The 16,608-nt window shown below is 51.1% G+C and overlaps 1 protein-coding gene across 1 annotated transcript; it reads left to right on the top strand.

Annotated features, from left to right (window-relative positions):
- Positions 1–2,936: 2,936 nt before the first annotated feature.
- Positions 2,937–10,004, top strand: LOC121272769 (serine/threonine-protein kinase pim-3-like). Its single transcript, XM_041179548.1, has 7 exons — positions 2,937–2,984; positions 4,345–4,438; positions 5,334–5,458; positions 6,540–6,590; positions 7,721–8,087; positions 8,749–8,925; positions 9,832–10,004. Exons 1-7 carry the CDS (start codon positions 2,937–2,939, stop codon positions 10,002–10,004), a joined length of 1,035 nt encoding a protein of 344 aa, XP_041035482.1.
- Positions 10,005–16,608: the final 6,604 nt, after the last annotated feature.

Below are 16,608 nucleotides of genomic sequence, written 5' to 3'. Positions count from 1 at the left end.
TACTGACCCTCCGACAGAGTGGCTCAGTACTGACCCTCCGACAGTGCGGAGCTCCCTCAGTACTGACCCTCCAACAGTGATTTCCATGAGCAGCCACAATCACTCTCCATTCTCCCCTTAAGGCCACTTGCGAGCTTTACAGACCTGGCACTTTTCTGGAGGGGGTGTTGGGTGGGGCATTGAGAGATTCCTGCTCTCTCCCACCCTCACCCATTCCCACACATCCTCATGCACACTGATAAGAGAGGAAGTGTGGATTTAAGGGGAAAGCAACGCACAGTCGTTCTATCGCTTTGTGATGCACGCTGTGGGCAAATAGCTGAGGGGGAGATGGTGGGGTTGGGGGTGCGGGATGGCACTGGAGAGGCGTTGGCCATGCCAGTGCCTTCGGGAAAGTGCCAGGGGAGGTCCGAGGTTGGGTGAGGTTGTGGGCAAATTCTGGAAGAAGCTGGGCCCACCCTGGTCTGTAAATACTCGTGTATTGTGTCCAGGCCGTAGAGGGTGCTGCTGATATCATGTTCGTGGTTCAACGTGAAACCCTCTTTTGAATCGCGGCACGAGACTATCTTTAAATCGCGGTGTCGGTTAGCGAACCGACAGTCGTTACAGCATAGCTGGCCATTCAGCTCATCCAGCTGATGCCAGAGAAACTACCTGCATATTTATGATGTTTTGTGTGTACTCAATAAAATTAAACATTGTTTCAGTCAGTGGTATATTGTTTGTGTGTGTGTGTGTGTACCCGTCGCTACAAACAGGAACAGGAAGAGGCCATTCAGCCCCTCTCTCAAGACTGTTACACAGGGACAAGACGAGGCTCAGTCAGGCCCTTGAACCTCGAAGGGCTGAATGGCCTCCTCCTGTGGATGGCCCAATCTGGAATTCTGGCAAACGTTGCCACCTGCTGGTCAAAAAAATCTCGACGACCTGACAGAGGCTCAACAGCAGTCAGGCAGGTTCAGTTTCAAAAGCTCATGTTGGGGAGTGGGCAGGTTGAACGGGGTTGGGGAGAGTGAGATAGAGAAAAAGAGAGAGTGAGGCAAACAGAGAAAGAGAGTGAGAGACAGAGAGAGAGTAAGACAGACAAACAGACAGAAAGTGAGAGAGAGAGATAGAGAGAGGGACCGAGAAAGAGAGAGAGATAGAGACACAAGAAAAGAGAGACAAAAAGAGAGAGACACATAGATAGTGAGACAGAGAGAGATAGAAGGACAGAGAGACACAGAGAGAGAGAGAGAGACCGAGAAAGAGAGAGAGATAGAGACACAAGAAAAGAGAGAAAAAAAGAGAGACACAGAGATAGAGAGCGAGACAGAAGGAGAGAGAGACACAGAGAGAGAGAGTCATAGAGTCAGAGAGAGCAACAGAAAGAGAGATAGAGGGAGAAACAGAGAGATTGCTATAGAGAGAGACAGAGAGAGAGAGAAAGAGGGACCAAGAGAGACACAGAGAGGGAGAGATAAAGAGAGAGAGATAGTGAGAGAGAGATGGAGAGAGATAGACAGTGAAAGATCGACAGAGAGACAGAGAGTGAGACAGACAGAGACAGAGAGCCCTTCAGGATTGCAGCGCAGATTCACCAGAACGACTTGCGTCTGAGAGGGTTAACTTCCGATGACGGGTCCCACAGGCCGAGCTTGTATTCCCTCGATGATCGAAGATTAAGGGGTGTTCTGATAGAGGTGTTTAAGATGATGGCTTTGGAGTGGGTGGGAGAGCCCAGAATGAGGGGGCAGAACATCAAAGTTGGAGCCAGGCGGTCAGGGGTGATGTCAGGAAGCACTTGACACAAAGTGGAGTGGAAATGGGGAACTCCCTCCCCCCGATAAGCCTGTTGAGGCTGAGATGGGGGGGGAGGGCAATTGTAAATTTCCAACCTGAGATTGGGAGATTTTTCTGGGTAAGGGGGTGATTGAGGACCACAGAACTGAGGGCAGCAGATGGAGTTAAGATGCAGATCTGCCGTGATCTAATTGATTCGAGGAAGGGTCGAGGGGCAGAATGGCATCCTCCTGTTCCTGTCTAACAGACTTGAGAGGGGCTGAATGGCCTCCCAGACTACAAAGGTTCTCCCTCAGTACTGACCCTCCGACAGTGATTACCACGAGCAGCCGCAATCTCTCTCCATTCTCCCCTTAAGGTCACTTGTGAGCTTTACAGACCTGGCACTTTTCTGGAGGGGTGTTGGGTGGGGCATTGAGAGATTCCTCACTGAATCCCACCCCCACCACCTCTCACCCCCCGCCAAACATCCTCATGCACACTGATAAGGGAAGAAGAATGGATTTAAGGGGAAAGCAATCCACAGTCGTTCGATCGCTTTGCAATGCACAAAGAGGGCAAATAGCTGAGGGGGAGTTGGTGGGGTTTGGGGTGGGGGATTGGCAGCGGAGAGGCTTTGACCATGCCAGTGGCTTCGGGAGAGCGCCAGGGGAGGCCTGAGGTTGGGTGAGGTTCTGGGGAAATTCTGGAAGCAGCTGGGCCCACCCTGGTCTGTAAATACTTGTGTATTGTGTCCAGGCTGTAGAGGGTGACGCTGATATCATGTTCGTGGTTCAACGTGAAACCCTATTGTGAATCGCAACACGAGACTATCTACAAATCATGGTGTCTCTTAGCGAACCGACAGTCGTTACAGCATAACAGGCCATTCAGCCCATCCAGCTTAAGCCAGAGAAACTACCTGCGCATTTATGATGTTTTGTGTGTACTCAATAAAATTAAAAATTGTTTCAGTCAGTGGCATGTTGTGTGTGTGTGTGTGTGTGTGTGTGTGTACACGTCTCTGCAAACAGGAACAGGAGGAGGCCATTCAGCCCCTCTCTCAATACTGTTACACAGGAACAAGAGGAGGCTCATTCAGGCCCTTGAGACTCGAAGGGCTGAATGGCCTCCTCCTGTAGATGGCCCAATATGTAATTGTGGCAAACGCCACAATGGGGGTGGAGGAGGGGGTGGCGGAGCCTTTGAAGGAGGAGGCATTCGTATAATCACAGAAGGACGCATCTCAAGAGGAGGCCATTCAGCCCATTATACATGTGCTGGCTCCTTGAAAGAGCTGTCCATTTAGCCCCACACTCTTCACCCACCGACCCCACCAGCACTTCCACTCCCTCATAACCCGGCACGTTTTTGCCCTTCCAGTCTTTATCCAATTCCCCCTTATCGAAGAGAGCGAGAGACAGAGAGAGAGAGAGAGACAAGGGAATACAGACCATAGCGAAAGAAAGACTTGCCTTTATATAGCGCCTTTCCCGACCAGCAGAAACCTCCAAGAGCTCGCAGAAAATGAAGCACCATTGCAGGTGGGGTCACTCTTGTAGGGAAAGGGATCGCTATTTTGTACAGAGGAAGATCCCAAGAGCAGCTGATGTCACACAATGACCCAGGTCATCTGTGCCTTTTCGTGGTGTTGGCTGAAGGATAAGTTTCGGGCCCTGGACACCAGGGAGAACTCTTCCCCCCAACCCCCACCCACCCCCGCCAGCTCGCTTTACTTCCAATAGGGGCTGGGGGATATTTTATGTCCACCTGAGACACTGGAAAAGAGAGATAAAAAGAAAGAGATGCAGAAATAGAGACAGAGATAGAAGGACAGAGAGTCAGAGAGAGAGAGAGAAAGAGTGAGAGCAACATCAATTGTTTTATTTCTCAACGCACTCTGGAGGAACAGCACCTTATCTACCGACTATGTATTTTACAGCCTTTCAGACTGAATATTGAGTTGAACAATTTTAGATCACAAACTCTCTCCTCCATCCCCACCCCCTCTTTTCCAATAATTTATAAATATTTTTCTATTCCCACCTATTCCAATTATTTTTAAATGTGTTTCCATCCATTGGTCTACCTGCTTTCTACCCTTAATGTCCCCATTAGCACATTTCTTCGCCAATTTCACCACCATCAACACCTCTTTCTCCTTTTGTCTGTGACATCTTTTGTCTCCCCCCACCTTTCACTGACCCTCGATCCAGCTCTGATTGTCTCCTCCCCTCTGCCCCTTAAACCAGTTTATATTTCACCCCTCTTCTGCTTTCCCTTAGTTCTGTTCAAGAGCCACAGGGACTCGAAAGGTGAACTGTGACCCTCCCCGCAGATGCTGCCAGAGCTGCTGAGTTTTTCCAGGTATTTTTGGAGGTTTTGGTTGTGGATTTCCAGCCTTCTCTGGAACACTGATACATTCGAGGTGAAATTGACACACCGCCTTGTAACCAACAGCAACCAGGGAAAGGGGCAAAAGACTCAACTTCTGCTCTGCCTGTGAACCCCTTGAAGGACAAAATTCTTCCTTTAAAAAGAAACATTTTGTAAACGATTACGAGACTATCTTTCTCTGCCCAGAGGAATCTTAAGAGCAGCGTCCCCCGCAGAGCCATGCTGTATACCAAGTCCGGGACTGTGTGCAGTCAGACAACGGCCGAGGAATCGCACCCAGGTATGAAGTTTTATTTAACAACGTGAGTTCCCCGAGTGTCCGCGCAGTGTCTTTACCCCACCTCCCACCACCCCGCTCCCCAGAAGTTGGTGTTTGGGGAGAAGGGGAGTGAGCAGGAGTTCTCGAGAGCCAGTGGGATGCAGAGACAGAAACTGAGAGAGAGAGAGAGACAGGCACAGAGTTGGACTGTCGCGGAGGGGGCAGAGACGCATGGAGAGAGAGAGGGAGGTTCGGTTCGGTGGGTCTTTGGTACTAACATATTCATTTCAACACAAGAGAAAGTTTCAGTGGGAACCAATTCGTATAACGGAACAGACAGGGAGGTGAAAAAGGAATCCAACATATTGGCATCCCCCCTTGAAGAGGGAGCCCCGACCACCTCCCCAACCCAAAAATTCCTTTAAAAAGGGTGCACACAATGCGCCGGTGTACGGACTGGAGGCGGCCGATTGCAGAGTAAGTCGGAGAGGGACAGGGAAAGCGAGAGAAAGAATGAAAAATAGAGACAGAGACAGAGAAAGAGAGACAGAGAGAAAGAAAGAGAGAGAGAGAAAGAGAGACAGAGAGAGACAGATAGAGCTAGAGAAACAGAACGAGAGAGAGCAAGACAGCAGTGAGACACAGAAAGAGAGACACACACACACACAAAAGATGCTAGCGAGAGACGGAGAGAGAAGGGGTGACAGAAATACATGTGAGTGAGCGAGAGAGGCAGTGGGCAAACTCATTAATTCTCGCTTGAGTTTAGTGGGCTGGGAAGGGTCGGGATTATTTTTCACTAAGAACCATTTCAGTCTGATGTGATGTTTGATTGTCTGTCATGATTTTGTTAAATTAAGGCTGTGATCATTGGATGGAGTGTAATTCTCTCTCTCTCTCTCTCTCTCTGCCTCAGGTCCTGCAGTAAAGAAGAGGAAGAAGAGAGAAAGCTTCAAGGATCTGTACAGTGTGGGCAATAAACTGGGCAGCGGCGGCTTCGGAACTGTTTACTCGGCTGTGAGGATCTCCGATGGAGCTCCGGTGAGAGAGGAGGGGAAAGGGAGGGCATTAATGAAATAAGCACATCGATATATAGACACACACACACTCAGACACAAACACACACACACACACAGACCCAGACACACACAGAGACACACTCAGACACACACACACCCCCAGACACACACTGAGACACACTCAGACACACACAAACACACACTCAGACACAAACACACACACACATACCCAGACACATACAGAGACACACTCAGACACACACAAACACACACTCAGACACACAAACACACACTCAGACACACGCACACCCCCAGACTCACACAATGACAGACTCAGACACAAACACACACACATACACACACTCCCAGACACACACACAGACACACAAAAACACACACTCAGACACAAACACACGCACACTCAGACACACACAAACACACAATCAGACACACACACACACACAGAGTCACACTCAGACACACGCAAGCACACACTCAGACACAAACACACACACACCCCAAGACACACACACACACACACTCAGACACACATGCACACACACTCAGACACACACACACCCACACACACACAAACACACACTCAGACACACACAAACACACACTCAGACTTACACAAAAACACACACACACACACTCAGAGACACACACAGGCAAAAACATTCACACAGACACTCACACAAACATGCACACAAACAGACACATAGACACATTCACTCACTCACACAGAGATCCTCACAGTCATGCACAGCCAAACACGCACACACACAAACACACACTCAGACACACACACACAGGCATACACAGAGACACACTGCTATCGAGAAGCTTCCCTTTTTAGTGCAATAAATTATAAAACGCGAGCACAACATTACAACATTCCAGGGGTCGTGGGGAAGTGAAGATCCAAAATAATTCCCAGGAATCAATGTTTACACCTGCAGGTGTTGCTGATGTTTCTATAGGGGGGAGGGAGACAAGGTGTGTGTTAACTCAGCATGAAACTTTACTTAAAATATATCAATATCGATGTAGTGTTTAAAGTCAGCTGGTTTGAATGAATTGAGATCCTGTTTCCATGACAGGTGGCGGTTAAACTTGTGCCCAGGAAGAAAGTGGTGAATTGGGGTCGTCTGGTGAGTTTCAAATTTATTAAATAAGACTTGTAAACCTGTCTCTGTCTGAGTGTGTGTGAGTGTGCATCTGAGTGTGTGCAAAGTGTGCATGTGAGTGTGCAAGTGTGTGAGTGTGTGCAAGTGTGAGAATGTGTGCAAGTGTCTGAGTGTGAGCATATGTGAGAGTGTGTGCGAATGTGTCTGATTGTGAGCAGATGTGAGAGTGTGTGTGTGTGTCTGATTGTGTGTGCGAGTAACTCTGAATGTGAGAGTGTGTACGAGTGTGTCTCAGTGTGTGTGCGAGTAACTCTGAATGTGAGTGTTTGTGCGAGTGTGTCTGAGTGTGTACAAATAATTCTGAATGAGTGTGTGTGTGAGTGTTTCTGAGTGTGTGCAAGTGTGTGTCTGCGCATGAGAGAGTGTGTCTGAGTGTGTGTATATTGGAGGGCGGGTGCGAGAGTGAGTGTGAGTGTGTTTGTGCAGAGGAGCTGGTTCTTGTTTGCAATTCAGTGAAAAATGACGAAGGCTTTCTTTTCAATCTTCGTTCTGTGATATATTTTTTACAACCCTAGATCTCATTGCCTTTGAGATAATGTTTACTTTGCTTTCCCTCCGTGACATCAGTTTAGAGGGAAAAAACCAGGAAACTGACACATCGAAACAGAAAATTCTTAAAGGTGAACTCGCCCCAAGGGGTCGCAAAACAAGGGAATTTTTTTTAGCTAGAACATCATTCTCAACTTGTGTTCCCCCCAAATCAGCCTCTTCCCACACCCTACGCACCCCCAACTCCATTTCTCCAAAACCAGCCTCTTCCCACCCCCTACCCACCCCAAACTTCATCTCCCCTAAACCAGCCTCTTCCCACACCCTACCCACCCCCAACTCCATCTCCCCCAAACCAGCCTCTTCACAACCCGAACTCCATCTCCCCCAAACCAGCCTCTTCACACCCCCAACTCCATCTCCCCCCAAACCAGCCTCTTCACACCCGCAAATCCATCTCCCCAAACCAGCCACCTCCCACGCCCAACTCCATCTCCCCAAACCAGCCACCTCCCACCCCCAACTCTTTGTCACCCACTCTTTGTCAACTTGTTGCCTGCTGTCCAAGTTCTGAATTGTGCCTTCCTTGTGCCCTCTGTTTGCAGAATGACCGCCGCGTGCCCCTGGAGATCATCCTGATGAGGAAGGTGTCTTTGCCGGAGCACCGAGGTGTGATTCGCCTGTTGGACTGGTTCTCCAGGCCAGACTACTTCCTGCTGGTGATGGAGCGCCCGCACAGAGCCAAGGACCTCTTCGACCTCATCACCGAGCAGGGCTGGCTGTGCGAGGAGCGCTCCTGCTCCTTCTTCCGCCAGGCGGTGGAGGCACTACGGCACTGCCATGCCTGTGGGGTCGCACACCGGGACGTCAAGAGCGAGAACCTTCTGGTCGAACTGCGCACCGGGGAGCTCAAACTCATCGACTTCGGCTCGGCAGCCCTGCTGCGTGACACCGCCTACACCGATGTCAGTGGTGAGTGCCCTATCTCTGCCCGGCCACACCCTGGGGACATCCCGGAAGCAGCTGGGGGCACAGCGGCTCTCCCTTTCTCTTTCTGCCACCAGGGCTCCCAGATTGTTGCGCGGGCACCAATTCCCTCCCACAGTGCGGCTCAGAACTGACTCTCCGACAGTGTGACTCTCCCTCAGCACTGACCATCCGACTGTGCACCGCTCCCTCAGCACTGACCCTCCAACAGTGCGACTCTCCCTCAGCACTGACCTTCCAACAGTGCGACTCTCCCTCAGCACTGACCCTCCAACAGTGCGGCGCTCCCTCAGTACTGATAGTTCGACAGTGCGCCGCTCCCTCAGCACTGACCCTCCGACAGTGCGGGGCTCCCTCAGTACTGACCCTCCGACAGTGCGGCGCTCCCTCAGTACTGTCCCTCCGACAGTGCGGCGCTCCCTCGACACTGACCCACCGAAAGTGCAGTTCTCCCTCAGTACTAGCACTGGGCTGGGTGTATAAGGCAGGGGCCGAGCATCAGGCGTGGGTAATTTGGGGGCATCGTGGCATTAAACCCCAAAGCAATGCTGGGTTGGTTAAATATTGTCACAGTGAATGTTGTCTGGTTTTAATCTTGTCCCTCTCTCTCTCTCTATTTCCCACTCTTTCTGATGGAAATGCTCAGGCACCAGAGTGTTCAACCCACCAGAGTACATCAGCGAAGGGCGCTACCATGCCCTCTCCGCTACCGCCTGGTCCCTCGGGGTCTTGCTCTACGTCATGGTCTGTGGTATTATCCCCTTCAAGCAAGATGTGGAAATCCTGGCTGGCGAGATCCAGCTGCCCTGCAGCATCTCCAAGGGTAAGTGCAGACGGGGTGGAGAGAGCGGATTTATTATTGAAAAAACATCCTTCACTGTCTCCTTTCCTAAAATCTCAAGACACAGGGGCAGGAGGAGGCCATTCAGCCCCCCAATACTGCTCCCCATTCAATACGATCGCGTCTGATCCGATTGTTCCACAACTGCACTTCCCTGTCCATCCCCCTCATAACCCTCGACTCCCCTCATCGATCAGAAATCTGTCTCACTCGGCCTTGAATATATTCAGTGACCCGGCCCCCACTTCTCTCAGGGGGAGGTGGGGAGAGAATTCCACAGACTGACCACCCTCTGGGACAAGAAATTCCTCCTCATCTCTTTCTTCAACATGAGACCCCTCATTCCGAAACTGTGCCCCCTCCCCTCATTCTAGATTCCCCCCCTTGAGGTGGGGAAACATCCCCTCAGCATCCACCCCTCCCCTCAGAATCTGATATGTTACAATAAGATCACCTCTCATTCTTCTAAACTCCAATGGGTAGAGCCTCAACCTGCTCAACCTTTTCCCATCAGACAAACCCCCTTCGTCCCAGGAATCAGCCGAGTGAACCTTCTCTGAACGGCTTCCAATGCGAGTCTGTCCCTCCTTAAGTAAGGAGACCAGAACTGTCCACAGAGCCCCAGGAGCGGCCTCACCAACGCCCTGTCCAGTTGTAGCAAGACTTCCCCACTTTTATATTCCATCCCTCCCTCGCAATAAAGGACAACTTTCCATTTGGCTTCCTAATCACTCGCTGCATCTGCGTACCAACTTGTTGAGATTCATGTACCAGGACACGCACATCCCATTGCTCCGCCACCTTCTGCAGTCTCTCTCACTCTTTCTCACATTCATTTCTTCCCTGTGACGCAATTTTTAAGGGACTATCTTGTGCTTCCCCCTGCAGAGTGCAAGGAGCTGATACGATGGTGCCTCTCCATGCAACCCTCCGATCGGCCCACGCTCGACCAGATACTGTGCCACCCGTGGGTGCAGAGGGACATCACCAGACTGAAAGCCGTGGGCCTCTGGAGCCCGGGGGGAGACTCCAAGTGTAGCACCAGCCAGGAGAGACAGTAGGGAGCAGACAGACCAGACATGAACACACTGTCGAAGGGTCATGAGGACTCGAAACGTCAACTCTTTTCTTCTCCGCCGATGCTGCCAGACCTGCTGAGTTTTTCCAGGTAATTCTGTTTTTGTTATGAACACACTCTGTTGCTTGTCACCGTGTGGATGGAGGAGGAACTTTAAGGACTGATGGGGACCTCGTCTGATCGCTCTGTCAGCAGTGGCTGGCTGATCAGTGAATATTGGCCCCAGGGCCTGGGCGAACTCGAACTGCACACCCCTTGTTCATCTCCCTTGTTCAACCTGAAAGACGGCGCCTCCGACAGTGAGGCACTCCCTCAGCACTGACCCTCCAACAGTGTTGTTCTCCCTCAGCACAGACCCTCCGACAGCACGGCTCAGCCACAATCTCTGTCCATTCTCGCCTTAAAGCCACCTGCAAGCTTTACAGACCTGGCACTTTTCTAGAGGGGGTGTTGAGTGGGGCATTGAGAGATTCCTCCCTCACTCCCCTCCCAACACTCACCCCACATTCTCACGCACACTGATAAGGGAAGAAGCATGGATTTAAGGGGAAAGTATCGCACCGTCGTTCGATTGCTATGTGACGCATGATGTGGGCGAATAGCTGAGGGGTAGTTGGTGGGTTTGGGAGTGGGGGGATGGCACCGGAGAGGCGTTGATCATGCCAGTGCCTTCGGGAGAGCGCCAGGGGAGGCCCAAGGTTGGGTGAGGTTCTGGGGAAATTCTGGAAGCAGCTGGGCCCACCCTGGTCTGTTAATACTCGTGTATTGTGTCCAGGCCATAGAGGGTGCCGCTGATATCATTTTCGTAGTTCAAAGTGAAACGCTTTGTGAATCGCTGCACGAGACTTCTTTAAATCGCGGTGTCGCTTAGCGAACCAGCAGTCGTTACAGCATAGCAGGCCATTCGGCCCATCGACCTGATGCCAGAGAAATTACCTGCGTATTTATGATGTTTTGTGTGTACTCAATAAAATTAAACATTGTTTCAGTCAGTGGTATATTGTGTGTGTGTGTGTGTACACGTCTCTGCAAACAGGAACAGGAGGAGGCCATTCAGCCCCTCTCTATATTGTTACACAGGAACAAGAGGTGGCTCATTCAGCTCCTTGAGCCTCGAACGGCTGAATGGCCTCCTCCTGTAGATGGCCCAATCTGAAATTGTTGGCAAACGCTGCCACCTGCTGGTCAACAGAATCTCGACCACCTGACAGAGGCTCAACCGCATTCGGGCAGGTTCTGTTTTATAAACTCATGTTGGGGGGTGAGCAGGTTGAACGGGGGTGGAGTAGGGGAGTGCGGAGCCTTTGGAGCCATTCAGCCCATTATACATGTGCTGGCTCTTTGAAAGAGCTGTCCAGTTAGCCCCACACTCTCCACCCACCGACCCCACCGACACTTCCACTCCCCCAAAACCATCCATGTTTTTGCCCTTCCAGTATTTATCCAATTCCCCCCTTAATGAAGAGAGCGAGAGAGAGAGAGAGAGACGTGGGAATAGAGACCATAGCAAAAGAAAGACGTGCCTTTATATAGCGCCTTTCCCGACCTCCATCAGCCTCGCAGCAAATGAAGCAGCTTTGCAGATGGGGTTACTCTTACAGGGAAAGGGATCGCTATTTTGCGCAGAGAAAGATCCCACGAGCAGCTGATGTCACTCGCTGACCCAGGTCATCTGTTCCTTTTCGTGGTGTTGGCTGAGGGATACGTTTCGGGCCCAGGACACCGGGGAGAACTCTTCCCCACAACCCCCACCCCAACCTCCGCCAGCCCACTTTCCTTCCAATAGGGGCCAGGAGATCTTTTCTGTCCACCTGCAGGATGGAGAGAGAGAGAGAGAGAGGGATGTGATGAGAGAGTTGAGGCAAAGGTTGGTGTTGGGTTGAGAGTGGACGATGGAGAGGCAAGTGATGTGTCATCGAGTCATAGAGGTCTACAGCACAGGAAAAGGCCCTTCAGCCCATCCAGTCTGTGTCAGTCAAACAAGTACCGAACTATTCTAATCCCATTTTCCAGCACTAGGCCCATACCCTTGTATGTCATGGCATCGCAAATACTTATAGAGTGGGGTGTATAATGGAGGCCAGAGGAAAGGGAGAGAGAGAGATAGAGAGACAGAGAGACAGAGACAGAGACAGACAGACTTATTGAGAGTGAGAGAAAGAGAGAAAAAGAGAGAGAAAGGAAGAATGAGGCAAACAGAAAGAAGGAGAGAGAGATAGATAGAGAGAGACGGTGAGAGAGAGACAGAGAGAGAGAGCACTTCAGGATTGCAGCGCAGAATCACCAGAACGACCTGGGTCTGAGAGGGTTAAATTCCGATGACTGGTCCCACAGGCCGAGCTTGTATTCCCTTGAGTATTGAAGATTAAGGGGTGTTCTGATCGAGGGATTTAAGATGATCGGTTTGGAGGGGGTGGGAGAGCCCAAAATGAGGGGCAGAACATCAAAGTTGGAGCCAGGCGGTCAGGGGTGATGTCAGGAAGCACTTGACACAAAGTGGAGTGGAAATGGGGAACTTCCTCCCCCCGATAAGCCTGTCGAGGCTGAGATGGGGGGGAGGGCAATGGTAAATTTCCAACCTGAGATCGGGAGATTTTTCTGGGTGATGGGGGATTGAGGATTACAGAACCGAGGGCAGCAGATGGAGTTAAGATGCAGATCAGCCGTGATCTGGTTGAATCGAGGAAGACTCGAGGGGCAGAATGGGCTCCTCATGTTCCCATCTAACAGGCTTGAGAGGGGCTCAATGGCGTCCCAGACTACAAAGGTTCTCCCTCAGAACTGACCCTCCGACAGTGATTTCCATGAGCAGCCGCAATCTCTCTCCATTCTCCCCTCAAGGCCACATGCGAGCTTTACAGACCTGGCACTTTTCTGGAGGGGGTGTTGGGCGGGGCATTGAGAGATTCCTCCCCCACTCCCACCCACACGTCCCCCCCCCCCCCGCATCCTCATGCACACTGATAAGGGAAGAAGCGTGGATTTAAGACGAAAGCAACGCACAGTCATTCGATCGCATTGTGCTGCACGCTGTGGGCAGGGGGTTGGGCATGGCCTCGGAGAGGCGTTGTCCATGCCAGTGCCTTTCGGAGAGCGCCAGGGGAGACCTGAGGTTGGGTGAGGTTCTGGAGAAATTCTGGAAGCAGCTGGGCCCACCCTGGTCTGTAAATACTCGTGTATTGTGTCCAGGCTGTAGAGGGTGCCGCTGATATCATGTTCGTGGTTCAACGTGAAACCCTCTTGTGAATCGCGGCACAAGACTGTCTTTAAATCGCGGTGTCGGTCAGCGAACTGACAGTCGTTACAGCATAGCAGGCTATTCGGCCCATCGAGCTGATGCCAGAGAAACTACCTGCATATTTATGATGTTTTGTGTGTACTCAATAAAATTAAACATTGTTTCAGTCAGTGGTATATTGTGTGTGTGTGTGTACACGAATCTGCAAACAGGAACAGGAGGAGGCCATTCAGCCCCTCAAGCCTGTTGCACAGGAATAGGAGGAGGCTCATTCAGGCCCTTCAGCATCGAAGGGCTGAATGGCCCCCTCCTGTTGATGGCCCAATATGAAATTGTGGCAAACGCTGCCACCTGCTGGTCAACAAAACCTCGACGACCTGACAGAGGCTCAACAGCAGTCGGGCAGGTGCACTTTCAAAACCTCATGTTGGGGTGTGAGCAGGTTGAACGGGGGTGGGGGAGGGGGATGCGGAGGCTTTGAATGCGGAGGCATTCGTACAATCACAGAAAGACACAGCTCAAGAGGAGGCCATTCAGCCGATCATGCATGTGCAGGCTCTTTGAAAGAGCTGTCCAATTAGCCTCACACTCTTACCCCCGACCCCACCGGCTCTTTCCATCCCCCACCATAACACTGCACTCATTTCCGCTTCCAGTATTTATCCAATTCCCCAATTACCGAAGAGAGAGAGCGAGAGAGGGTTGTGATGAGAGAGTTGAGGCAAAGGTTGGTGTTGGGTTGAGAGAGGGCAATGTAGAGGCAAGTAATGTATCATAGAGTCATAGAGGTCTACAGCACAGAAAAAGGCCCTTCGGCCCCTCCAGTCTGTGTCAGTCAAACATGTACCGGACGATTCCAATTCCATTTTCCAGCATTAGGCCCATAGCCTTTTATGTCATGGTTTTGCAAATACTTATAGTGTGTGGTGTATAATGGAGGCCAGAGGAAAGGGAGAGATAGAGAGATAGAGACTGAGACAGACAGAGTGAGACAAAGTGAGAGAATTGGAGCGAGAGGGAGATAAAGGGAGAGTGAGGCAAAAGAGAACGAGAGTGAGAGAGACAGAGAGACAGAAAGAGAGAGAAAGAAGGACCGTGAAAGAGACAAAAAGAAAGAGACACAGGAAAAGAGAGACAAAAAGAAAGAGATGCAGAGATAGAGAGATAGAAGGGCAGAGAGACACACAGAGAAGCGAGAGAGAGAGGGAGTCAGGGAGTCAGAGACAGCAACAGAATGAGAGATAGAGGGAGAGACAGAGAGAGATATAGAGAGAAAGAAAGACAGAGAGAGAGAGACATAGAGAGGGAGAGAGACAGAGACAGAGAGTGACAGAGAGAGACAGCGAGAAATAGAGAGGGAGAGAGACAGAGAGAGAGAGACAGAGAGAGTTAGACAGAGAGAGAGAAAGAGAGACAGAAAGAGAGAGACAGAGACAGAGAGAGAGAGACAGCGAGAGAGAGAGATATACAGAGAGAGAGATACAGAGAGAGAGAGACAGAGAGAGAGCACTTCAGGATTGCAGCGCAGAATCACCAGAACGACTTGGGTCTGAGAGGGTTAAATTCCGATGACGGGTCCCAGAGGCTGAGCTTGTATTCCCTCGAGTATCGAAGATTAAAGGGTGTTCTGACCGAGGGGTTTAAGATGATGGGCGTGGGGGGGTGGGATAGCCCAGAATAAGGGGTAAGAACATCAAAGTTGGAGCCAGGCGGTCAGGGGTGATGTCAGGAAGCACTTGACACAAAGTGGAGTGGAAATGGGGAACTCCCTCCCCTCGATAAGCCTGTCGAGGCTGAGATGGGGGGGAGGGCAATTGTAAATTTCCAACCTGAGATTGGGAGACTTTTCTGGGTAAGGGGGGGATTGAGGATTACAGAACAGAGGGCAGCAGATGGAGTTAAGATGCAGATCAGCTGTGATCTGGTTGAATCGAGGAAGGGTCGAGGGGCAGAATGTCCTCCTCCTGTTCCTGTCTAACAGGCTTGAGAGGGGCTGAATGGCCTCCCAGACTACAAAGGTTCTCCCTCAGAACTGACACTCCGACAGTGCGGAGCTCCCTCAGCACTGACCCTCCAACAGTGATTTCAATGAGCAGCCGCAATCTCTCTCCATTCTCCCCTTAAGGCCACATGCGAGCTTTACAGACCTGGCACTTATCTGGAGGGGGTGTTGGGTGGGGCATTGAGAGATTCCTCCCTCACTCCCACCCCCCCCCACCCCACATCCTCATGCACACTGATAAGGGCAGAAGCGTGGATTTAAAGCGAAAGCAACGCACAGTCGTTCGATCACATTGTGATGCACGCTGTGGGCAAATAGGTGAGGGGGAGTTGGTGGGGTTGGGGGTGGGGGATGGCACCGGAGAGGCGTTGACCATGCCAGTGCCTTCGGGAGAGCGCCAGGGGAGGTCCGAGGTTGGGTGAGGTTGTGGGGAAATTCTGGAAGCAGCTGGGCCCACCCTGGTCTGTAAATACTCGTGTATTGTGTCCAGGCCGCAGAGGGTGCCGCTGATATCATGTTCGTTGATCAACGTGAAACCCTCTTGTGAATCGCGGCATGAGACTGTCTTTAAGTCGCGGTGTTGGTTAGCGAACCGACAGCGGTTACAGCATAGCAGGCCATTCGGCCCATCGATCTGATGCCAGAGAAACTACCTGCGTATTTATGATGTTTTGTGTGTACTCAATAAAATTAAACAAAGTTTCAGTCAGTGGTATATTGTGTGTGTGTGTGTGTACACGAATCTGCAAACAGGAACAGGAGGAGGCCATTCAGCCCCTCGAGCCTGTTACACAGGAATAGGAGGAGGCTCATTCAGGCCCTTGAGAATCGAAGGGCTGAATGGCCTCCACCTGTGGATGGCCCAATATGAAATTGTTGCAAACGCTGCCACCTGCTGGTCAACAAAACCTCGACGACCTGACAGAGGCTCAACAGCAGTCAGACAGGTTCAGTTTCAAAACCTCATGTTGGGGGGTGGGCAGGTCGAACAGGGGTGGAGGAGGAGGTGGCGGAGCCTTTGAATGCGGAGGCATTCGTACAATCACAGAATGACACAGCTCACGAGGAGGCCATTCAACCGATCATGCATGTGCTGACTCTTTGAAAGAGCTGTCTAATTAACCTCACACTCTTCCACCAGACCCCACCAGCACTTCCCCCCCCCCATAACCCCAGCCAGTCTGTGTCGGTCTAACAAGTACCGAACTATTCTAATCCCATTTTCCAGCACTAGGCTCTTAGCCTTGTATGCAATGGCATCGCAAATACTTTTAGAGTGGGGTGTATAAAGGAGGCCAGAGGAAAGGGAGAGAGCAAGAATCAGAGACAGAGAGTGAAACAGGCAGA

This window comes from Carcharodon carcharias, chromosome 35, assembly GCF_017639515.1.
Source record: "Carcharodon carcharias isolate sCarCar2 chromosome 35, sCarCar2.pri, whole genome shotgun sequence".
In the NCBI taxonomy this organism is placed as follows: Eukaryota; Metazoa; Chordata; class Chondrichthyes; order Lamniformes; family Lamnidae; genus Carcharodon; species Carcharodon carcharias.
The sequence above is the reverse complement of the archived record's forward strand: the minus strand, read 5'-3'. Positions and strand labels throughout refer to the sequence as shown.

Coding starts and splice junctions, on each gene's coding strand:
- LOC121272769 (XM_041179548.1), top strand. CDS start 2,937: ATGGGGGTGGAGGAGGGGGTGGCGGAGCCTTTGAAGGAGGAGGCATTC. Junction 5,459..6,539: donor GGATCTCCGATGGAGCTCCG/GTGAGAGAGGAG, acceptor TTTCCATGACAG/GTGGCGGTTAAACTTGTGCC. Junction 8,926..9,831: donor GCCCTGCAGCATCTCCAAGG/GTAAGTGCAGAC, acceptor TTCCCCCTGCAG/AGTGCAAGGAGCTGATACGA.